Source organism: Patella vulgata, chromosome 6 (genome assembly GCF_932274485.2).
Source record: "Patella vulgata chromosome 6, xgPatVulg1.2, whole genome shotgun sequence".
Lineage (NCBI taxonomy): Eukaryota > Metazoa > Mollusca > Gastropoda > Patellidae > Patella > Patella vulgata.
The window spans coordinates 14,519,895-14,545,817 of record NC_065884.2 but is presented as its reverse complement, the minus strand read 5'-3'; the positions used below and the strand labels follow the sequence as shown (position 1 = coordinate 14,545,817).

Below are 25,923 nucleotides of genomic sequence, written 5' to 3'. Positions count from 1 at the left end.
TTTCACTTGATTTATTTTATACTAGAACCGATCCAGTACGAGCCTTTATCAGTGGTCATGTAGCCAATAGTATGGCAGCAGAAGTTATCTCCCTTCTTCATAGTTTGTTAGCTGCACCATTAACATCATCTGCTCAAACCTGGTCTGAAGCTGTACAAAGAGTAAGTAGCTAGATTATTATATCATTAATGCTCCGTCTTCATTAAAGTGGCATTATGGAAGATTAGATAAAGAGCTGACAGTTCTCGCTATAATAGTTAAAAAATAGATAATGTAAGGGGAATATGCTGAAAATTTCAGTCAAGCCAAGAAAAGGATTATGTATTATGCTATATGTCTGAGTTAACTGTATGGATAATATGCAATCCTTTTAGAGGCATTTAGCAATTGACTCATAATATTAGATTACCTGGTATTGGATGCCATCACATTATGACTAATATTGCATTCTTACTTAGTATCTTAATAAAAACTACAACTACAACTGTAACATGTAACTAGAATATATTCTTGATTCTATGATTTTCAGTATCACCAAAACACTTTACAGATTATTCAGGAAATATATATAATTGGGATAATATTTCTTCAAATATTTGGTACTGTCAGTGTCCAAATGTATGTGCTGTGTTATATTTCCATATTGTTGTGTATTTTTTACAGGTATTAATGAATTCTGTATCGTGTTTACCATTATTGATGACATCATTAGAAGGATTAGGATCACCCAGATGTCATACCAGACAATTAATGACCATGGCTAAATTAGCGAATGCTGCATTATGTGCTTTGGGTGGATTTGGTGAACTTGTTAAACCGGGATGTCAGATAGAGGTATTTATTTGAAATGATTATATTCATTTTATTTCTAGAAATAATAACAAATTCTTGAAGTCAGAATTAATGGAATTTGTTGTTTCGTCTATCTGATCCTTTTGATGTAAGTTATTAATCTCTACATGAGAAAGAATCTGGTATATTTTAACATACAGTAGCTGATTGAGGTAGGCAAAAGTAGCGACCCTGCCTTGTCAAGCTACTATGATCAGAGTATGAATCTTCTGACTAGTCCAAGAAGTTGTTTTTCAGTATGCCTTCCAAACAAGTGCAAGGGTGCGGGATGGTGATGACTAGTCATCATGTTTCAATATCATTTGGAGTTTACTCACTGCCATTGCAAAACCTATTAATAGTTTATACATCACAAATATCATCTGATTTGTTTACAGTTTTGTTATGTTGCAATAAAATTAGTAATAATATGGTAGAGTTGCTGGTGAGCATATTTCCATTTGCCCAACAATTTACTTATATTTTTTGTAAGTTGGCAAGAATGAGAATATATTTCATACTGTTTGAGTGGCATTTAGTAATTGAACACATTAAAATAAACACAACAGTTCTATGGATAAAAATTACTGTATTTCTATTAAAGCTACGTTTATCGTTATTGTTACTGTTTTGTGCTTGATAACGACAAGAGAATCACTGTGTTTATTTTAATATATTTGATCTTTAATTTATAAAGTTTTTATACTGTTATTAAACATACTTATAAATATTTATTGTTGTTTTATTTGATCAGATAATAGGAAATGATATACATGAGTCAACTGGTAATGTTATAACCCTATCTGAACAGACTGATATAGCTATAGTATTATTAGATGGTGATAAAACAGATAGTTCTACACCCAGATATAGTGATTTAATAGAAATACCTGTATCTAGATTACGGCCTGTTAGAAATAAGGTACGTATATATATTTATTAACTCTGTTTCAATTAAGAATTGGAGATGACATTGAAACAGTGTAGTGAACCTTCGTGGGGCTGGCTCACTGACCAGGAGGTCCTGGGTCCAAAACCAGTTCAGATGGGACAAAAAACAACAATAATGTCCATTGAATGGTATTGGCAGCATTTTGAAATCAAAATAAGAACAGGCAGTTGTGCTGGTGTCAGGACAATATTTCACTCAAAGTACACTACATAATGTATGCCCGGCTAGTTACAAAAAACATTTCATTCAATCATTCCTTGTGCTTTTTTGCGCTGAGGTGCGTTTCCATTGAAATATCTCATTCACAAATTAGGTATAGTTTCAGTAATATTCAATTAACCATTTGTTAATGCCAAAGATAAAAAATGTGGGATCTGGGTCTTTCTATCGACAAATCTGAATCAAGCTTTTTTTATTCAATGGAAACATGATTATCATAAGAAATGTGTTTAACCCTTCAGTACATTTAAATATTGACTACCCCAGTTCCTTGACGAAAATTACAGAAAGGTGATGTATTAACACCGCCACATCCCTGAACAGACCAAAACAGCTGTTCATTAGAATGCTTCAAACCATCAGAGATATGTGAATAGCTTTGAGTATTATAGGACCATTTACTAGTTCATGTGGACGCCACAAGTGTACATGTGATGGAGTGGTTAAAGGAACCCCTAGTTATGGTGGTTTTGGGCGGTATTAGCCCTAAAGGGATCGTCAAGGCCATTCATACATGAACAGAATATTTACTGTTCAAGCATTTCATCTCATATTATATTATCTTTAACATACTCATAGCTCCATAAGAATATTTCTAAGATTTTTTACAGTAAATTATTTAGTAATCTTAAAAAGAAAAAAAAATCTGTTAGTTTTGACAAATATTCCAAATTTAATGTATCTTTTTATTTTGAATTCTCACCAGTCCAGCTAATACCATTAAAAACTCTCTGTACTTTTCAGACGTTCCTGAAACACCAACAAGAGATGAGTGATACTGTATTTACAGCTGTCCAAGCATTGCTTGATCCACAAGGGACTGATCAATCTTATCTACAACAATCATTACCACTTATAGGTGACGGTAACAGTCTGGGTAACCAGACATGTCGTGTAGTCGCTGAAATAAAAACACGAGCTTGTATGGTACTAGCACAATATCTACAGAATCTCGAGTTTGCGAAAGTATTTAGTCAGAGATGTGGATCATCTATAAATATCATGAAATCTTTAGCTAAAGAATGTAATAAAGGTAGGGATTTCTATGGTGGCCCATGGTCGCAATAGCGTTTTTTGGGTTATTTTTGGTATTTCATTTAAAATAATAAAAATATTAGTACAAAAAAAAAAAAAAAAACATTTTTTTTTTTTTTACAAAATAAAAAAAAATAATCTTTTAAAATTTAAAAAAAAGAAAATCTTTTTAAAAATTTAAAAAAAAAAAAATATTTTTAAAATGAAAAAAAAAAATCTATATATATATATATAAAAAAAAATAATAAAATATATTTTAAAAAAAATAAAAAAGAAATAATATTAAAAAAAAAATTAAATGAAAAAAAAAAAAAATTGAAAAAGAAAAGATAAAAAATAATTCCCGACGTGGCCCATCGTCGCAATAGTGTCTTGAGTATCCAGACCCAGTATACAGCTATCATTAGACTAGAGCGACCAGAAACATTTTGTGGCCCATTGTTGCAGTAGTATCTCGATTATCATGTGTGGGATCTATGAAGAACGTATAAACTCGAACGACAAGAAACGAGTCTGTAGTTATCTCACGTCAACATAATTGTAGATACTTCAATTTTGATTGGCTAAGCACTAAAATAAATCTAATATTATCTATTATCCAATCAAATACTAAAATTTGAATTTTATCTTAGTAAAACAGGCCCCAGACGAAGTCCACGTAGGCTATCATGCTCTATTTTGTCTTTGAAATTGATGTTGTGCGCCATCGCACTTTCGCACCTCTTACTCCTGTGGTCGTAGCGGGGGACTAGCGATGACCTCAGGGAGAGCAGGGGTTTCACAAAAACTGAAGCTAAAATCACTAACATAGATTTTAAAATCAAAGTGAAATTTTAAATTTATGCGTTTCACAAAGATTGGTTGTAACTTAAAATTTAATTTTAATAGATTTTAGTTAAAATTACTTGTGCCTTGATGTGAGGCAACTATAGACTCGTTTCTTGTCGCTCGAGTCTATACCATACGTTCTTCATAGATCCCACACAGGATAATCTGAACGACAGACCCACGATGTTTGACAGGTCACCCTACTCCTTGTCACGTACAACCGGGGATTCGAAATCACGCCAGTTGACTCAATGACGGGCTTTATGATATGATAGGCTTTATGATACAGCGCGCACGTGCTAACACATATATATCCAAGTCCATAGACGTCATGGGTGGAAAAATTGTGTTTCACGTGTTGATGTCTGTTTACCTTTTTCCTTTCGGAAGGGGAGATAACTACAAACTCGTTTCTTGTCGCTCGAGTTATGCCACATAGGATAATCGAGACACTATAGCAACAATGGGCCACGAGGTATTTCTGGTCACTCGAGTCTAATGATAGCTGTCGTAGGCTGATTTTATACTGAGTCTGGATAATCAAGACACTATTACGACGATGGGCCACGTGCAGAATTCTTTTTTTGATTTTTTCTATTTCACTTATTTTTTTTTTTAATTAAAATGTTATTTTTTTTATAGATTTTTTTTTATTTTAAAAAAAAATGTTTTTTTCTTAAATTTTAAAAAGATTTTTTTTTCTTTTTAATTTAAAAAGATTTTTTTTTCTTTTTAATTTAAAAAGATTTTTTTTTCTTAAATTTTAAAAAGATTTTTTTTTTTATTTTGTTAAACAAAAGAAAAAAAAATGTTTCTTTTTTTTTACTTTTATTTTTTATGATTTTAAATGAAATACAAAAAATAACCCCAAAAACGCTATTGCGACCATGGGCCACCATAGATTTCTGATTAATTGATAAACATTTAAGGGAATTGCCATGTCTAACCTATGGTAACTTCGCAATTAATTTTATATTATTTTTCAAAACCTGCTCCACATAAATTTGGTATGATCTTTAAATAGACATCTAAAGCTGTGATTCAAGTCATAGCTTTGGCACATGTCTCTTGTAGTTTTAAACATATTAAATTTTGAAATCAGCTTAAAAATGATCAATTTTCGTCTTAAATCGGTCTTCTCTGATCAGAATTAAATAGTTTTTGGCATGCAAATAGCTAAGCTAGTGCTTAGTAAATCACATTTGGGCACCATGTGGGTGACAAAATCGTGCTGTATAGAATTCTTAAAATTGATAATAAGGATTGATGTATTTGTATATAATGTGAAATTGGTTCAGATTTAGAATTCTTAATAATATTAATATTAACACGATTTTTGTATATAATGATTAACAGGTAAATGATTGATGTTTTTGTATATAATGTGGAATTAGTGCAGTATTAGAATTGTTAACAATATTAATAATAATGTTTTTGTATATAATGAGGTATATAATGTAAACAGATAATATTTTATATTGATTTATATAATGATTAACAGGTAGTCGTAAACCAGTTATAGAAGCTCATGTAGAAAGATTGAGAATGTTATATAGAGATTGTGCTAAACCTCCTCCTCCTCCATGTAAAAACAACACAAAAGCTGTAAGTATTATATATGTATATACATATACCTAAGACTTTTATATATGAGATTTAGCTACGGTGGCTAAGCGGGTAAGACGCTGGCTTGCTAGCCTGGAGTTTGCGTGTTTCATCCCTGCATTGGTCGAGAAAGTTCGTCAGGATTTTCCGATGTGGTTTACCCTTGTCAGTGGTGCAGGACGGAGGGCCTGAAAAGGACAGTTGTCTAGTCGCTCGGACGGTACGAAAAACTGAGGTCCCATGTATACATTGGTGTCCACGTAAAAGATCCCTTGGCAGTTGGAATTTGGTATAAGAGTAGGCCATGACCCTGGCAAATTTCCCTCACAGCACACTGTATGGCATATGTCCGTCTTCTTTAGCCTAGTCGGAGCAGAACAGTAGGACATTAAACCCCATTTCATTTCATTTATATATGTGTTGCTTTTTTAAAAGAATGACAGGTGTTAATCTACAGCATTGTTTGCAAAACTGTGGTTAAGTGGCATATTCTGTTTATAATATTGTTTTAATCAAAGTTAAACATATTATTATAAATTTTTTCCACTTTATAAAATGTTCTTGATTTATTGCAGGGTAAAGAAATGGTATGGAATGCTGGTTGTAATTTCCCACCTGCTAGAGCATGTTTATTTTCTCATGGTTTAACATCTGTAACATTTCTTGGTGATCCAAGTGCCAGTAGTGGTTTACCTAGAGGTTGTATGATCTATGCTAATCAACCAATACCTACACAGGTAAATAAAACTATTATAGCATTCAATTATACAGGCCTTCACGTGAATAAATTCCTCGAGAGTCAAAAAAAGCTCTCCTGAAATTGGAAAAAGGGGAAATCGCTCTCCTGAGAAAGCTCTCCCGAATCTCTTGAGGAGAGCTTAGTTAGCATTTGTGATAAAGTCCATAGATTTTAATCCATTTCGAAACCAAACGGCCAGAATTGGGTCAAATGAGGTCCCGGTAAGAAACAGCGTAATTCGAAGCTCCTGTTAACTTTAATATCTGACTTCAACAAGTTCAAGTCAGTAATACTCCTGAATAGACTACTGTCTTCGTTTATTTGATGGATAAACGGATATCATCAGTCAATCGAAATTAGGATTTTTCTACTACGGCCAAAATAAGCTGATACGACACCATGATATTTCTTCATATTTAAAACACAAATTAATGTTTTGTCTATCACGTAACTTATAATGTTTTTATTCATTTGTGGATGAAAGACAAGCGAAATAATGACCATGTGACTCCCATGATTGAAATTGCTTTATATAAAATAAAATTCCGCACGACTATGCCATGGCGTTAAATAAAAAGGGCAATATTTTTAAGAATAAATCCCTGTCAGCATGTGTAAAAAATAAAATTGAATAAAACTAAAACACTATTTAAAACTAAATCTTGCAATGTTGGTTTATTGACCTAATTCCAACCAATGCATGTCACGTGTTATCGGGAATCTGAAAGCATTGAAGATCTTGACGGAAAAATATATTACTAATGTCTGTTTCTCGGGATATCCGGTGTTCTATCGGGGATTATTCAATGGATATTTAAATTTAACTAACAATGGGTCAGTGAAACCATAAAATGCATTATCCAATTATTATTTTCATATCTACCTAGAATTCGTACGGATCGAGAGTCGAAGACGGGGTGCGAAGCACGAGATTCACAATCCATGCGGAGCGAGATGTCTACCTTCGCCACGTGGTTTATTATTACAAAGAAACTTAGTGGACCTGTTATGAATAACCAGCAGGCTTTTTGGGGGTTTTTTTTGCCGAATTATCAAAATTACCGTTAAATGTGCTAATTACTCGGATTATGAACCGGATGGCCGATTCTCACTAAGGTATGACTGTTATTGTAGGCGACAAGCAAGTAGATTGTCGATATGATATTGACAGTATTTTTCGTTACCTGGGCCCTTATTCACGGAAACTTAAACTAAGATACAATCGAAATTTTAAGAAATACTGCAATTCGATTGGCTGACCAGTAAAATCAATTTGCATATATCCAATTTGCATATTGGTCAGCCAATCGAATTGCAGTATTTCTTAAAATTTCTTTTGTATCTTAGTTTAAGTTTTCGTGAATAAGGGCCCAGTATACTGAGTATATTTTTCCTGATTATTTTCTTTGAGGGGAGTCAAATTAGACATTGAGGAGAGCTATAAAAAGCGCACCTCGACTGACATCCAGGCGCGTCCAGGAGAGCGAGAGCGATCGCGCTCCTTTTACGTGAAGGCCTGATTATACTATGAATAACTCTTATATAATACTCAAATACTAAAGGGGGTGTGTGTCCCAAATTGTCCAACGTGGAGTATTTTCGATCTCACACCTATACATGAGATAGCGTCGCCTGTCCAACTGCGTGGATTTTATCTGGATCCTCCAGTTTCCTTCCAAAGCTAAAGACCCCTATTGAAAGAAAATTGAACCATATGTTAGTCCCAAAATGACCTAGTTTGTGTCGAGTGGATTTTAAACCCAGTTTCGCTATCTCTTTTAGTGTAAAAGCTGAGAAAGTAAAGTCGATAAGTAGAATTTTAAGGGATAAGAGTGATTACAATTTACCATCATAAATTCTTTAAATGAATGAGCTATTGTAGTGAGAAAGGAATTCAAATGACGATTATAGACTACACTAATCTCTTTTAGATGGTGGTTGTGCGTATAATAATAATAATAATGTCATTTATAGAACGCTATTTCACACAGAGGCTATGTTTGAAGGTTGAGAGTGTAACATTAAGTAATATATTGATACTGCACGAGAACGTTATTCCGAGCGTTGTTTTAACATAATACACAATGTTTTGCTTGAGATCATTAAACAACTTAAAATACAGACATTATTCCGCACATACATATCAATGAAATCATCACGTGAGTCCAATATTTCATGTGATATATCACACGTGTCCAATATTTCATCTAGTATAAAATAATGTATGATTGGTACATTGCCCTTAGATTATTTGAAATAATGGTAAGCCAATATCAAAGGATGACCTCACACCTGTGATTTAAGACTGTATAATTATATATTTATAGGCACCATCGTTTTATTGGGAGATAAAGATATGTTCCTTAGGTGACAGTCAGGATGATAGTGGAGTTATGGTATCGTTTGGTTTTGCTCCAGCAGCAGAGAAAAAAGATGGTGCGTGGACAAACCCTATTGGTACATGTCTACTGTTAAAGTAAGTATTGTTATGTAAATTGTTAGTTTGCAGAATTTATGATGATATCTTTTTAAAATCCAAAACTTGATTGATAAATGAAAAAGGTTTAGTCTGAAGATACCTGTGTTAAATTACTGGGCAAATCGATATACTTCATAAATTAATGGGAACTTGATATACTTTCAAAATTATTGGGAAAATCGATATCTGATTAAAACACAGATCCAATTTCATTCGTTTTTTGTAGATCAAAATTTTGTTTTACTTGTCTTTACTACACTAGGATCTGGAAGAATTGTTATATAACATGCATTCTGGTTGAAGTGAGGGATTAGCCAATGAAACGGTCTGTTACGTAGAGTTCTTGGCATTAGATGCACGGAACTTTGGGTAAACCACTAGAAACATCAACGCTGATTGATTAATCAATGTCTGATGTCATGTAGTGTATTGAAAGTATAAAAAAACGAAACGAAATATAGATCTGTATTTTAATCAGATTGGGAAAATCGTTATAGTTCCTAAATTCTGATCCCTTCTTGTACTGTATTTCATGTAAAACTATTTGTTAATTTAGTAATGGTAAAGCTGTACATTATAATGGAGCTAGTTTATTACAATGGAGAAGTGTCCGTATGGATATAACACTAGGTAAAGGTGATATAGCAGGAATAGGATGGGAAAGGACAGGTTCTAATATAGACAATCCTAAAGGTCGAGTATATTTTACACATCAAGGACAGAAATTACCTAATACTATAGATGATGTTTCTGGTGGTATGTTTCCTGTTGTACACATACAGAAAAAGGTAAATCGCCATGTTCTCAAATAAAGCCATAACTTTATGATGATAGATCATAGAAAGAAAATTTGGTGTATGAAATAGATAAACATGATTAAAAAGATAAGGATGGTACTTGATTCATAGATACAACAAATTATGTTTCAGCTCTTGTGGTAGATTGAGACATTTTCTTATTCAGACAGGGATTGCATTGTTGCCTGAAATCCCATTAATTTTACTGCTCTTCTACTTCCCGTTAATGTAGATTGACACTCGGATCCATTTTAACCAAACACTCGCATACATTTTAAATCTAATACCTTTATACCATTATCTTTTTTTATCAACAGAATTGTCGAGTACAAGCTAATTTTGGAGCTCATCCGTTTGCCTTTGCTGAAGGTCAAGAACATCGTGATGCAGCAGAAGCAGCTAGTGATTTAACGAGAGAAATTCGTGAATCATTTGGACATCTGCCGTTTCATCCTAATTCTGATACAGAAGAGGAAGGATTGACTAATACTAGTAGTGGTGTTAGTTTAGATACAGAAGAAATTACATCACAAGATGGCATCTTACTTAAAACAGCTAATACACCATCACCACTTAATGGTAATTATAATATATTACTATAGGACTAATACGCCATCACCACTTAATGGTAATTATAATATATTACTATAGGACTAATACGCCATCACCACTTAATGGTAATTATAATATATTACTATAGGACTAATACGCCATCACCACTTAATGGTAATTATAATATATTACTATAGGACTAATACACAATCACCACTTAATGGTAATTATAATATATTACTATAGGACTAATACACCATCACCACTTAATGGTAATTATAATATATTACTATAGGACTAATACACCATCACCACTTAATGGTAATTATAATATATTACTATAGGACTAATACACCATCACCACTTAATGGTAATTATAATATATTACTATAGGGCTATTGTGTGAAATAGCACTGCATTTGTCTTTTAAATGGGGAATTTAGTGGCCAAATGGTTAACGCATGCACTTTAAATCATAAGGTCTGTCATTCAGTCAAGTGACATGGTTTTGATTCCCCATTTGTCTGTAACAAATTGTAGGGTCTATCGAAATAAAATTGAACCATATGTTAGTCCCGAAATGACTTAGTTTGTGTTGAGTGGACATTAAACTCCCTCTCTCTCTCTCTAGCTCTTCCAGCAATGGTTTGGAAAATTATAGAAAAATATCGGTCCCACTTTACAAAATGAATGAAAGGTTTTGAAATAAGATATTTCTTTATAACAATTTATTTCAGACTATTCCACCGATACGTGTTTACAGTATAAAGTTTTAGATAGTTATAGTAACATGATACAGATGGGACCTAATATAACTGGTCAGGTGGTACAAGATGACCAATCAGATGAAGAACCAATGGAAGATGATATGCCTGTAGAAGATCACTATGCCTTGTTGGTTAAAGCATGGGAACAGAAAGTATTCCCTATAATCAGACGACGATTTAGAAACGAAGCTGAAAGAAAAGATGGGTTAGAACAGATTCGTGGAGCTCTTCAGTTAGGTAAGATGTACTGTTTATAATTGTAACCCCATCTGTCCCTCCATTTGTTGTACATAAATAGTTTGTCCAATATAAGTTTGATAATAAGCAGAGTATTAAACAATTAGATTGTTAAATACTTTATAAAAATTAATTATGAAGTGTCATCTATGTATTTGGTATTGAGGCAGGGGACATCAGTCTCATTTTTTAGGTATGTTGAACTATTTATTATTGTGCCTCCATCCAACCCTTCATCCGGTGTAAAGTTGCGATAGATCAATACCTTGTCTAATATATAGTGATAAACAATTAGATTGCTAAATATGTTATAAAAAATAGTAATTAATAAGTGTCATCTATTTATTGGGTATTGAGATGGGGACATCAGTCTGATTTTTAGGCACTTTAAACTATATTTTGTTGTCCCCCCCCATCCGTTCCTCCATCCAGTGTAAATTTTTGTTACATGAATTATTTGTCTAATATTAGTTTTACAATAAGCAGAGTGATAAACAATTTGATTGCTAGATGTTTTATAAAATGTGGGGCAAGTAATTCATCTATTTAATTTGGGATTGAGGCAGGAGATAGCAGCCACAATTTTTATTTATTGATATTTTTTTTATTATTATTATTATTTTTTATATTTAAATTCTTTATTTATTTATTTTAAAGATATTTATTTTTTTATATATATATATTAAAGGTATGACTGATATAGCTAGACAAACTGTAGAATTTCTATATGAAGAAAATGGTGGAATACCACGAGATCTACATCTACCTACTATAGATGATATAAAAGAAGATTTAGCTAAATTTACAATCGAGAGAGTAAAGAAAGGAACAACAGTTATTATACGACTCCATCACTCATCATCTACAGTACTACCAAAATTTGCTGTTAGAAGTATGTTTAAAACATTCGGTGCCACTGGAACTGTGCTAGAAATTGATTCAGTAAGTTCTGCTTTTGTACATCAAAAGATGTCTTAGTTGTCAAATCTCAATGGCATTTAGCAATAGAACTAGAAATATACAGGTCAAAATTCTATGGAATACAATTACTGCTGATTACTGAGTGACGTTTCAATAGGCTTGATAATGACTAGAGAAGCCTAGTTGAAATGTCGCTCAGTAATAAGCAGTAATTATATTCCATAAAATTGTGACCTGCGTACCTCAAAAGAAAGTATGTTGTGTTCTAGACAAAGTAAGCATAAACTGCCCAGTGTTCCAAACACGGTAAGCATTCAGTGCCCAGTGTTCTAGAAACAGTAAGCATATCCTGCGCAGTGTTCTAGAAACAATAAGCATACCCTGCCCAGTGTTCTAGAAACAATAAGCATATCCTACCCAGTGTTCTAGAAACAAGAAGCATACCTTGCCTGATGTTCTAGAAACAAGAAGCATACCCTGCCCGATGTTCTAGAAAACTTTAAGCATACCCTATCCAGTGTTCTACTTCTTCTATACAAAGTAGGCATTCCCTGCCCAATGTTCTAGACACAATAAACATACCCTATCCAGTGTTCTACTTCTTCTAGACACAGTAAGCATTTTTGCTTGGATACAGGTTCTGCATCCCTTCTAAAGTATTATATTTTTTGCCATGCAGATCAATTCAAGAAGCGAAGGTCTTTATTCTACTCTACTACATATACAGTTAAAGCAAATCTATTTTATACTTTTATCTCCCGTTGAGTGGAAAACATAGAAGATGTTTCGAAATTAGAATTATATTTTGATATATGAATTGTAAAGATGATAAATTAACTGATATTTTGTAGCCCAATGAGTTAGTACAAGTAGAGACATATTTAAGAAGTGAAGGAGTATTAGTGCGATTCTGGTATCCTATACAGAGTTTAGAGAAACCACCACAAGGTTTACGTAAAGCATCTATATCTGGTGGACAAACTCTAGATACATCTAATATACATATTCACGGGTAAGCGTATCTATACAAATATTTGTGACTGTTGTTTGTTTGTGTCCCGTGTACACATTGGCATGCACGTAAAAGATCCCTTGGCAGTTGGAATTCGATATAAGAGTAGGCCGTAGTGCCGCTGTCCGGGCAAACTTTCCCTCATAGCACATTGTATGGCGTATGCCCGTCTTCATTAGCCCAGTTAGGAGCAGAACAGTAGGACGTTAAACTCCATTTCATTTCATTTGTTTGTTTGTTTGTTTGTTCAAGGTTGGCGGTTACACTAGGGCTATCCCGAGGCTGAAATTTGGTTTTTAGGGGTAGTTTAGATTGGGGATTAACATAGGCCTGGTGGCGTTGGACTATCGCTTCTGTATTAGGAATTATACTACTTTCAACCCGTGCAGCACCAAGTCATCTGCTAGTTATTCTTATTATCTTCACTTCTACTTTTATTGTTATAACACACACAAGTGTACTATGAACCAGGAACTGATCATGATGTCATCATAGCCGTCTTCAAATTGTGACGTGACATGAAGAATTGATGCAGAATTGTCCAAGGAACAAGCATGCCAAACTTCTTGAATTGACAGAGGTCTAGGCTTTTCTCGAAGAGCGTCTCGCCCCCCAAGAACAACAAAAATAAAATGAGTAGCGCAATCCAAAAATATTGACAGAAGAAAAGTATAAATGTAAATCCATGCTAATGAGGTCAAACTAATTTTTCGTCATTTAATTTATTTTGGCCCTAAATACATGATATCTTTCTACTGCGATTTCCTGGGTTTGTATCAAAGTGTAGCCCGAGAAGAACCTTTCAGAATATTTTGCCTCTGTTTCTCAGGGATAACAAGGAAATTATGCCCACATATCATTCAGTTGTTAAGAAAAACAGACTAGTCATAGTACAATCTCTTTCACAGCAGTAATGCGATAGCCTTTTCTTAACTCTGTACAAAATGTGTGGTTTACATCGGACGTAGTAATACAAACTGCTATAGGCAGAATTGGAGTGTTTTACTCATTTTACGCGAACATGTATTATTTTATGTACCCATTTACACTAAACAGGAAATATTTTTTTATCCAGATATACTTAAAACAACTTTATTTATATTTCTAATAATTTAAAATGTTATAGTATTTAATTTGCAGAAGAGAAAAAGTTAATATTGAGAGCTAATTAACTCACCCCGATGTCATCCCTATCAGTGGTATTGACAACCAAGCTAATATTTACTGCTGATCAGTTTGGTCATTGTGTGCTTTTGTAAAATACTTTTTATTGTATATGGTGAGAAATGCTATATTTGCCATAGTAACAACCTTATAAAATGGTTGTTATCAAATATTTATTTTAAATCTAATATTTTTTCATTTTTGTCTTTCAGTGAATTGATTTCAAGAGAGAATTATCTGATGAAACATTTCCTGAGAACAGCTTTCCTCTATCTAATAGAACATTGCAATTCTCCTGGAATGGAGGTGACCAATGATTGCTCTCCACAGGAATCATGTGCTGCCACTCTTCAACAGCTTGATTTAGAAAACATTCAACTATTGGCTGGTGAATTGTTGGCTCCTCCCACTTCAGCAGGCATAATTCAGACTTCCTTAATAGGAACAACTTGTGAACCAAATAAAACTTTGAATACAATGGCTTGTTCATTGAGTAGCATTATGTTTAGTGATGCTAAAAGGTTACAAAGAGAGCTGGCTATTGCAATATCAAGAGCAGCCAATCAAGGAGAAGATTATCTTCTAGAATTGACCAATCAAATTTGCTCTTGTTTACCAGTAAGTGTTCAATCTACATATATCAGATATAGTTTTTATGCAAATCAGTTGTTTTACATGACCAATAGTTAGGCTTGTTATATTGGAATCCAATAATAACATCTCTTTCAGACACTCTTCAATTTTAAACTGGAGTACCCTAGTTGAAATGTCACCCAGCAATAAACATAATTGTATTCCATAGAATTCAGCATTTTCTTCAATTTTGTAATTCTATTTATAGAATGCTCCCGAGATGTTTGCATGTATGGAGTTTCCTGTGAGTAATTTGAAAACTATACAAGATGTAGAATTTCCAGGAGCAGCCTGTCTTGTGGTCTCATGTAAAACAGATCCTAAAGGAGCTAAAAAAGAGTAAGTAATTTATTGATCTGTAAGGTTTTAGGAAAGTTGAGGCATAAACATGCATAATTGATTGATCTGTAAGGTTTTAGGGTAGTGGAGGCATAAACGTACGTAATTGATTGATCTGTGAGGTTTTAGGATAGTTGAGGCATAAACATACGTAATTAATTGATCTAGAAGATAGGTGGTTCAAGGTAATTGTATCCCTTATTATAACCATAATATGGTGTCTTTTAATTTGATGCAAAGACACCATATATGGGAAATGTTTCAACAAGAAAATAAATCTTTTTTGTATTGAAAGTTCAAAATTTTTTATTCTTGTAAATAACACGCACCCTTATTCAGAGAGGACTGCCCAACAAAGCATGTGTTGTATATCAGTTTTTAAGTTAACACTTTAGCTATTAGACTGCCCTAAACTGCCCTAAGTAGGGCTCCTTAGACCACCCCAAACTGCCCTGTATCATGTACTGCTGTGCCCCCCACACAAAGTACTAAATGGTCCTATGTTGCGGAATGCTATTCACATATCATTGGTGGTCTAAGAAATAGCAGTTTCAGACAGTTTCGCTCTGTTCAGGGATGTACCTATATTTTTTCTGTAGTATTCTCAAAGGAATTGGGGTAGTCAATATGTGCATGTTCCAAGTGCGAAAGGGTTTACATCTACTTATAGCTAAATTAAATGGGCATTAGGTAAGATTAGATAAAGAGCTGACATTTCTCGCTATAATAGTTGAAAAATCGATAATGAAAACGGAATATGCTGAAAATTTCAGGCAAATTGCTTCACTCTGAACCAAGATATTAGCGATTCAATGTTAGGCTATCCTTGATCATCATTACTACCATTGGTATGATGATAAAGCAAGTATTGATTATCTACTTTTACGTTAAATTATCCATCACAAAACGTATTCAAATCCACTAAATATCTCAGGCTAACGATGGCATCAAGAGTTGATTATGGTCTTGATAAGTTAATTAATATCTAATTAATAATTTAGATAACATTTCAGGCCTAAAGAAAGACCTGCAATAGACAGATTTAGCTCTTGCATAATGTATGTTTAAGAGCTGTACATCAGTATTTACGGCATCGTGCCATCTTAGTTACTTATCAATTTATCTCTTGCAGGTCATCACCGTATAAATCACCTTGGGCTAGAATAAGTACTCACACAGGCAGACGTGTCAAAAAATCTGGAGAACCTGTCCGTCAACTAGTTGTCAGTTATCCTAATGATGTCACCTCCTCTAGTAATATGAATGAACAATATTGTCCGGCTATAATACCTGGTGATCGTGTAAATGTACGAGTAGGAGTAGCACCTCCTCCTGGTATAATTCTTACAATACATGCTCTACCCTTGCAATTTCTGACGGCCATCACATATCTGGAAACCTTGTTGACAGAAAAATTTGGATGTGGTATGAAGGGCTGTGAACTTCACCGTGGAGAATTTCCACACCAGAAATCCTTTCCAACCCTTGAACAACAGCCTAGTTTATGGAGCTTAGATAATATAACAATAACGCCATCTGTGTTCGGTTACGTAATTGAACAATTGTGTAGCTATATCTGGAGAACAGACATACCAGCTTTAATCAAAGAATTTGTATTTCATATTCTGGCACAGGCATTTAGAATTTTAGATTTTAGCGCTGGTGGACATGGGAATGGCTTGACTCATGTAAATAAAAGATTTAGTCCACTACAAGGTCTCTTGAATAATCTTCCAGTAGAATTAAAGAAATTGTACGAAGACCAGATCAAAGACTGGCAATCAGCTTCAGGAATTGGTGCTTCTGATTCAGGTCGATTTTCAACCTATTTCCATGCCTTGATGGAAGTAAATCTTGCCATATCAGAAGTCAACGATGGCTGCAGTGAGAAATCCGAAGGTGCAACAGCTCCTGAAGTAACAGCTACATCACCAGGTAGCGGAGCAGTTGTCAAAAAGAAGAAACTTAAATCGAAAAAGGAAAGAGAAAGGTCAACGTCTGGAAGAAAGACATCAGCTAGTCCCAGAGTAAGTGAGAGCGATTCATCAACGGCCACGGAATCTCTCGCAGCCAGCAGTAGCAGTAGCTTATCTGTAGCTTCTACAAGTACTGATACAACAAACTTATCAACATCACCCAGTTCTAAACAGTCCAGCTCTACCAGTCTTAAAACAGACGAACAGTCATGGTTTAAAAGAGTGGTTTCAGTCAATACTTTAATCAGGAGTTTGGCTTTTAGTGAAGAAAGTAATGAAAAAGTTTTATCCGAAGCTGTCACAGAGGCTTATAAGGAATTAACAATCCCGTCTGCTCATTCCCGTTTGTTGATTTTAACAGGAATACCAGAACATGTACCCGTAGACAAGATCAAACAGGCTGTTAATAAAGTATGTAGTGTTCATGGAGGACTGGATAAAGATGGCTTATATGTTCCTAACTATGAAATAAAACTACCAGAGAAACCAGGAGAAGCAGCAGAAAAAACAACTCCTCCATGTTCTAACAGATTCGCTGTTATTGCACTACCAGCAGGAGCTAAACTCGAGGCTGTCAAAAAATCATTGTATAAATGTAAACCTATTGTGATTGGTTTAAATAGCGACGAAGAAGGTTTGATTGACATACCAGACGAAGTTCTGTCTATTTCGACAGTCAACTCATCGTTGTTAACGGAAGTCCAGAGTTCTAATATGGCTCTGGAGAACTTTTTATCATATAAACTATACTGTGGTGGACAGATGCAGTTACAAGAGGGCGCTGTCAGATCATTCACGGATATATTCCACAGTTGCTATTTTGTCGCCCAGCAGACTGGAATTGTTGATCTACGATCTGGATTTATTACATTAGAGAAAGAACATATATTGAAGAATTCACAAGATAATATGTTATATTTATTTTTGAACAATATGAGACCACCAAAGAAACCATTAGCCGATCTGGTAACACATATATTATTACAGTATGGTACAGTTAGAACACCTGATAAAGAGGCGTAAGTTGTTTTATGTATCTTCCTTAAATTTAACCTTGTGGGGTTGGGTTACTGGTGGGTGTGATGCAGGCACTTTAAAGTATCTTAAGTCTTTAACTCAATATCATCCACAGTCTTCGACATTGCAAACACGACTTATTGGTCAATTTAAATCAACATTGATGTTGTTATCTTACTGTGAAAAGATGGGCTTCTGTGGCCTGTTTCATAAAATTTTAACTAAGATAAAAATCCAAATTTTAGTAATTTGATTGGATAATATTAGATTGATTTTAGTGCTTAGCCAATCAAAACTGAAGAATTTACTAAAATTGGATTTTATCTTTAACAGGGCCCTGATATCCAATATTTAAGACGCATTGAACATTTTAAGATTGGCACACAAATCGCATGCCAGAATGCTTTTGAGTCTAGTGATATGGTTTCAATTACAAGGTTTTCCCTAGGCCCTCAAGTTTTCCTTCCTACTGCTAAAGACTGAATACAAGTGAATTATTGAAAATTAATTGTACCATATGTTAGTCCTGAAATAACCTCCCCTTTTGTGTATTGTTTTTTTTTTCAGTCAACCACCAAGTGATAAAAATGGAAAGGGTAAACCAGCCAAAAAATCTCCCAGATCTACAAAAGAGAAAGTTGTATTTGGTACACTAGAAAAGTATGTCAAAGTCTTCATTCCTTTTGTTGAAACTATAGGATAAAACACTGGTATTAGTTCTGGCGGGGTTGGATGGCCGAATGGTTAGCATGTGCGTGCTGTATCATAAGGTCTGTTATTGAGTCAACTGGTGTAGTTTAGATTCCCCAGTTGAATGTGACAAGGAGTAGGGTTGCCTGTCCAACCTCATGGGTTTTCTCCAGGTCTTCTGGTTTCCTCCCACTGCTAAAGACCCCTACACGCAAGCAAATTATTGAAATAAAATTGAACCATGTGTTAATCCCAAAATGACCTAGTTTGGATGGATTGAGCGCAATCATAAATGTAAATTATTATTATTATTGATATACAGTACAGTATACCAAAGTTTGATTTAATTGTTATTAAAGTTTACTTTAATTGTTATTAAAGTTTACTTTAATTGTTATTAAAGTTTGATTTGTTATTAAAGTTTGATTTGATTTGTTATTAAAGTTTGATTTGTTATTATTAAAGTTTGATTTAATTGTTATTATTAAAGTTTGATTTAATTGTTATTATTAAAGTTTGATTTAATTGTTATTATTAAAGTTTGATTTAATTGTTATTATTAAAGTTTGATTTAATTGTTATTAGGAATCCTATAAAAGACCGCAAGGTTAAGGGTAAAGATATACCAGAAAAAACATCTAAAGATTTACCTGCATCTTTTAAAGAACTAAAGGTAAACACACAAATAATTATTATTTTTATTTATTTACTTGCAACATATTGAAGTTTACAGTAAAGAGTGAGCAGACAATTATTGACAACACCGTCTTCATTACCCCAGTCAGAGCAGAACAGTAGGACGTTAAACCCCATTATATAGACAAGATTTTTGTTTTGGACAGGTTCGAATTGTTGACATTTCAAAACATGTCTTTGTGGGAACCACAGTGGCTCTGGTTTACCAACAAGGAGGTTCTGGGTTCAGTCCCAGTGTTAGCCAAGCAAGTTTCTCAGGATTTTCCAGTTGTTGCAGGGAAAGGAAAAGTGTCTGGTCATTTGGATCGTGTGATAAACCAAGGTAGATCTGTGTGATTGTTGAAGTGCACATAAAAGAGCCCTTAACAGTTGACACAATTTGTGCATAAAAATAGGAGCCATTTTAGCATATGCAGACCTACATATAATGATTTTACTCTATAAATCAGGACAGACTCTTCTAATTGATACATTCATCAGAGAAAGTTGAGAGTGATAAATTTAGCCTAATTAAAACTTGAACAGTATGCATAAGAAATTTTTTAGATAGCTGGAATTTTATTCTATCTATTTGTGACTGTCGTTTGTCTGCCTGTCTGTCCCGAGGCTGAAATTTGGTGTAATGGTGTAGCTGGGACCAGAGAGTAACATAGGCTAGGTGGCATTGGCCTACTTTCAACCCTTGCAGCGCCGGGTCATCTGTTAGTATTATATAGTATTCAATAATGATGATATTATTTGTAGATTGGTAGTAAAGGAGAAGGCAAGTCGTTAACATTAGATGGTTTTCTACAGTATATAATAGATACAGGACATCAAGATATTAGAAGCATATGGAGAGCTTTATTAGCTACAGGATTTGATTTTCATTATAATAGGTATATGATACTAACATTTTCACTGAACTAAAGCTGATTGAAGGCTATTATCTAGTAATTCTTGAAAAAAAAATGTCCTTTTAACATATTATTTTCAAGAACTTGTTTAACTGTATAAGTTAATATATTTTGTGTTCATTGGTCCACCCACATTGGCTCGGTGAGCAAGGTGCTGGCTCAATAACCAAGAGGTCATGGGAACGATCTTGGTGTTGACCCAGAAATTTCCTCAGGATTTTATCGCCCTGTTCCCCCTTGTCTGTATGAGACAAAAAAAGGTCCTGTGTATATATTGGTGTGCATGTAAAAATTTACATCATAGCACACTGCTTGGCAAATGCTTCTCTTCATTAGCTATGTTAATGTCATGGAATGGAGTGAGTATCCCGTCCATGTTGAATTATGACTTGTGAGTGATAAAAATCATTAGGAGTATGTGAAAATGTACCCCGTTTAAGTGAGGTTATGAGAATACAAATCATTGTGAAATATTGGGGAGGCTAAGTGGGTAAGATACTGGCCTGTAAGTCGGGTGTTCGATCCCTGCATTCGTGTGGGACAGAGGACCTGACAAGGACAGCTGTCTGGATGTTTGGATGGGACAAAAAAACGAGGTCCCGTGTATACGCTGGCATGTACGAAAAAGATCGCTTGGCAGTTGGAATTCAATATAGGAGTAGGTGATAGTGCCGCCACCCGTGCAAAATTTCCCTCATAGTACACTGTACGGCATTGTGCCCATCTTCATTAGCCCAGTCGGAGCAGAACAGTAGGACGTTAAACCCCATTTCATTTCTGTGAGATATATTTGTTTTATTTATCCCGTGTACACATTGGCGTGCACGTAAAAGATCCCTTGGCAGTTGGAATTCGATATAAGAGTAGGCCGTAGTGCCGCTGTCCGGGCAAAATTTCCCTCATAGCACACTGTATGGCGTATGCCCGTCTTCATTAGCCCAGTTTAGGAGCAGAACAGTAAGACGTTAAACTCCATTTCATTTCATTTTTGTTTTATTTATCAGATGTTCCTGTACTGATATAAATCAAGCTCAACAATTAACTAAACAATGGACAAGAGAGATGGATTCAGCTTTAGTTGTATATATTAATCAACTAACACGTCAACTAGCTGTAGGATCAGCTAGATTACATCCACATGAAATTATACTGTCTGAGTCTGATCTAGCTTCAGATAAATATGTCAAATTACAAGGTATAGTTGTTTTAATGGGACAAATTAAATATGAGTTTTATTATAAGGCAAATGGATGACATAATTATATGAATTCATGAAAGTTTTCTTAAAATTTTAAAAAGTCATTGTCATTATATCATTTTGAAACAGGAAGCACCAATCATGAAAAAACACTGTCAGCAAAAATATTGCAAACAGGTTAATTCTTTAACTTATTTTTATACGTCCGTCCGTCCACAATTTGTTTGTGGACACTCTACAGGTCACAATTCTTATCCGATTTTGACGAAACTTGAAATATAGGTTTATCTCCAAAAGATCTCGGTTCCTTTCGATATTGGCATGTATTGGATTGAAACTTCATGGATTATGGCCCCTGTTTGTATGAAAAATCACGTTTTTAGCTTGTGGACACTATAGAGGTCATAATTTTTATCCGATTTTGTTGAAACTTGAAATGTAAGTTGATAACCCAAAGATCTCGGTTCCTTTCGATATTCGCGCATATCGGACCATAACTTCCTGAATTATGCCCCCTGATTGTACGAAAAATCGCGTTTTTAGCTTGTGGACCCTATAGAGGTCATAATTTTTATCCGATTTAAAAAAACGTATAATTATATCACCGTTACACCCTAAGGACGGCTGAGTTCGAATTTTGTAAAATTCAGCCCAAAATTGACAGACAAAATGGCAGCCCTTCGTTCTCAAATAGCGTAAAAACATGGCAAATCAAGGTTGTAGACCCTATAGAGGTCACAATTTTTATCTGATTTTGTTGAAACTTGAAATGTAAGTTTATAACCCAAAGATTTCGGTTCCTTTCGATATTTGCGCATATCGAATTGTAATTTCCTGAATTATGGCCCTTGATTGTAGGAAAAATCACTTTCTTTTTAGCTTGTTCTCTATCCATCTCTCGAAAATGTGGGCGTATTCTGCCTGGCAGCCGCTGGTTATTTCACTCTTTGAGTGAATGCCCCCCGAGATGGATACCTTGAGTCGTCACCCTCACTACACAAATCGCTAAATTTAGTAACTGGATAGAGCAATATACTAGAACACATATACAGATATATATTTCAGTTTGTTTTTTACACTCTCGATGGCCTCTACTACATGAAGATCTGACCGGTTGTAGTGGAAGGTTACGTCAGACGTCATACGAGCAGCTTTTGACCCTATGACGTCAGACATTTGATTAACCAATCAGCGTTGATGTTTCTAGTGGCTTACCCACAGTTCCGCGCACCTCACTCCAAAAACTTGCCGTAACAAGACCGTTTCATTGACTCATCCCTCGCGTCATGCAGAATACAGGTTATGTAACAACTCTTCTAGAATGTGGTAAAAGACCAGTAAAACGAAATTTTGAACTATAAAAAAATGAAACGAAAAAGGATCTGTGTGTGCTAAATAAGTAATTATTTGATAAAATTTTATGTTGACTTGATTTACAGGTGTACCACTAGAGAGTATAAGATTACGATTTGCTCTACTACAGAAAATCAACGTTCATCTTGAGTCTTTCTTCTTACCACTAGTTGACCTTCGACCTTATTCTACATTTAGTCGTAGTACAGCGCATGTGATATCTAAGATAAGAAATATAATATTCTATGATTTGAAGAATAACCTGGTTAATAGAATATTAAATGCTACGGCATTACGTAAACCTGATCAAGCTGCACCAGAGATAACTCTAGATCCTTTAGAGACTATCGGAGGTTAGTAAATTATTTTATTGTCTACACTTAATAAATAATGAACCACGGTTGAAAAATTCTGTTTCACTAATATGAAAAGAAATGATTTTTTATCTTCAAACTTCTATGTTGACTCAGAAAACCCCAGATTTGCTTAACATCATGCTTTAGACACGCCCTTTCTCGATATTAAAAGGTTTAGTCAAAAATATGTGCCTCATGTGCCGAAAAAGACAGTACATTACCCATTAACATTACCCCAACCCAGATGAAAAGCTAATATGTTTTACTTATCATTTCTTGTCTTCTGCCATTTCTGAAACCACCAAGTAAACATATCTCCTGTAGCTGCTGCTTTCTTGTAATATTTTCAATATATTTTGTTTTTAGATTTACTTTATTATGTCAAGTAACATGTTATATTTTACCTGTATATTTATATATTATAGGAGAGAAGAAGTATAGTTTTTCTACTGTATATTGTCAAGCATATAGACAGTTATCTAATATACCATCTAGTAGATTATGTGTAAGATTAGCTAGTGGTGGTGATCCTACATATTCCTTTAATGTTAGATTGACGGGAGAAGAAGTTCATGGAAACAGTAAGATATCTATTTAATAAGGCAGGGGTGGGTGGCTGAATAATTATCATAAGGTCTGTCATTGAGTCAACTGGTTTGATTTCGACAATACTTCAAAAATATCTGATGCATTAGGGAGATTTTTATTTTATTTTATTTTTGGGGGGGTCAAGAATCATTTGGCTAATTAACTTATGAATATGAATGTGGCAATTATGAGACTTTTTATGTTGTATGTGTTAAAATGAAAACAGGCCATGTGGTGCTGTGGTTGGGAAGTATCTGGAACGATAATATTTTTTTTCATGGACTAATATTAGACATTTACACTACGCTCAAGTTAATGGTACCTGAAGCAAAAAACACAAACCTATTTTTAAACGACAGGAAAGTAATGGAATTTGATGTCAACACAATATTTTGGTTATTTTCAGCCTGAATTATATTTATTATGTGTACATTGAATTTTAACAGACAAGGGTTGTTTTCCAATTTTTTATTTGTCGACTGTGCAGGCACTACTCCTGATGAGTAGGAACAGAAGAAAATTCTCTTTCCTCACATTGCATACGAAATTAGAATTACCATATGTTGGTCTTAAAATGACCAAAGTCTTGTGTCTATGGGATGTTAAAACCCCATTCCTTTCCATTGTTACCATTCCTATATTAGGATATAAACACCTAAATTATATAAATATTGTTCAGTAATTATTGTCCCAGTTATTATACTTCAATACTTTCATTCTGTTTTGTAGGTGGTTCATTCCGACATTTCTTGGGGCAGATAGCCAAAGAATTACAAAGTTCCGCCATCTCTTTCCTTGTTCCGTGTCCTAGTTCATCAACAGGTATCAACAGAGGAAAATGTTTCCTGAAACCAGGTAAAATGACGTATCCAGAGGAAAAACTTCTGCAATTCCTTGGACAAGTAAGTTCTTAATATTGATTTCTGTTTAAAAGAAGTAATTGTAGTATTTAAGGAAAAATATGAAATTATTGCGAAATGTCTACTAAAAAAGATCATCTCTATATATTTTATCTTGTGAAATAAAAGAAATGAAATAAAATTGTGTGCACTGATTGGGCTAAGGAAGATTTCAATTTATAACTGTCATGGGATCCTTAATGTGCTGCCAATGCTATACACAAAATCTTGTATTTTTTTTCGTACCAATTGAACGATTAGACACTTGTTCTTGATAAGAAAAAGACGGGGTGGGGGAGATCTTGTGGTTTACAGTGTGCATGAAATCATAAGGTCTGTCATTGAGTCAAGTGGTGTGCGTTCAATTCATCGCAGACAAGGAGTACCTTGTTGGTTTTCCCTTGATCCTCTGATTTCCTCCCACTACTAAAGACCCATACACACAAGTGAATTATTGAAATGAAATTGAAGCATGTGTTAGTCCCAAAGTGACCTATTTCCATCTCTAGCTTATGAATTCTGTTGTTTATTGTTTTGATTGTTTTATTTACCTAGTTATTGTATTTTTCTTATAGTTATTAGGAGTAACAATGAGAGCGGACATTCCACTAGAATTAGATATTGTATCATCATTCTGGAAATGTTTAACATCAAAAACTATTGATCCTATAACAGACATACATGAAGCTGATATACTTACTTATAATTATATCAAAAAAATAGAAATGGTTTGTACAAATTTGAACATTTACCTCCATAAAATTATCTGGTTGAATATATAGCTAAATTTCTACTAACTGATGGATTGAGCCTCAAAATTGTTGTGACAGACATGCACTGAATAATGTCTACATCTCTGCTACTCTTGGGAGTTTTGCCATTCCCCCTCCCCTTTTACAATTTCTACATCTGTCAGCTGTCTGTCCAGCCTATGATAGTATTTTTAGGGGATTTTTGCCGTTCCACCTCCCCTTTCTCAATTTATACATGTATTTGTTAGGATGATGTAATCATCTTTTATATGGACAGGTGTTGGACTGATTTAAAGTTTAGATGATGAGTAGACTGGAACTCAACTGGCTTGTGAAATTCTCCCCTGCAAAAATTATAGTTAGTCCTAAGGTTTTGTATAAAAGAACATCAA

At 34.2% G+C, this 25,923-nt stretch overlaps 1 protein-coding gene across 1 annotated transcript in view; it reads left to right on the top strand.

Annotated features, from left to right (window-relative positions):
• LOC126824594 (probable E3 ubiquitin-protein ligase HECTD4) overlaps positions 1-25,923 on the top strand; it is a 69,155-nt gene that overhangs the window by 36,953 nt on the left and 6,279 nt on the right. The window contains exons 40-62 of the mRNA XM_056102038.1: positions 26-161; positions 664-834; positions 1,586-1,753; positions 2,747-3,035; positions 5,367-5,470; positions 6,046-6,207; positions 8,537-8,685; positions 9,245-9,476; positions 9,803-10,064; positions 10,775-11,041; positions 11,730-11,983; positions 12,814-12,974; positions 14,351-14,756; positions 14,980-15,110; positions 16,243-18,105; positions 18,671-18,763; positions 19,379-19,466; positions 20,234-20,367; positions 21,390-21,580; positions 23,023-23,289; positions 23,718-23,873; positions 24,610-24,782; positions 25,355-25,507. Coding sequence (XP_055958013.1) covers positions 26-161; positions 664-834; positions 1,586-1,753; positions 2,747-3,035; positions 5,367-5,470; positions 6,046-6,207; positions 8,537-8,685; positions 9,245-9,476; positions 9,803-10,064; positions 10,775-11,041; positions 11,730-11,983; positions 12,814-12,974; positions 14,351-14,756; positions 14,980-15,110; positions 16,243-18,105; positions 18,671-18,763; positions 19,379-19,466; positions 20,234-20,367; positions 21,390-21,580; positions 23,023-23,289; positions 23,718-23,873; positions 24,610-24,782; positions 25,355-25,507 — 6,010 coding nt within the window. The remainder of the gene's footprint in view (positions 1-25; positions 162-663; positions 835-1,585; positions 1,754-2,746; positions 3,036-5,366; positions 5,471-6,045; positions 6,208-8,536; positions 8,686-9,244; positions 9,477-9,802; positions 10,065-10,774; positions 11,042-11,729; positions 11,984-12,813; positions 12,975-14,350; positions 14,757-14,979; positions 15,111-16,242; positions 18,106-18,670; positions 18,764-19,378; positions 19,467-20,233; positions 20,368-21,389; positions 21,581-23,022; positions 23,290-23,717; positions 23,874-24,609; positions 24,783-25,354; positions 25,508-25,923) is intronic.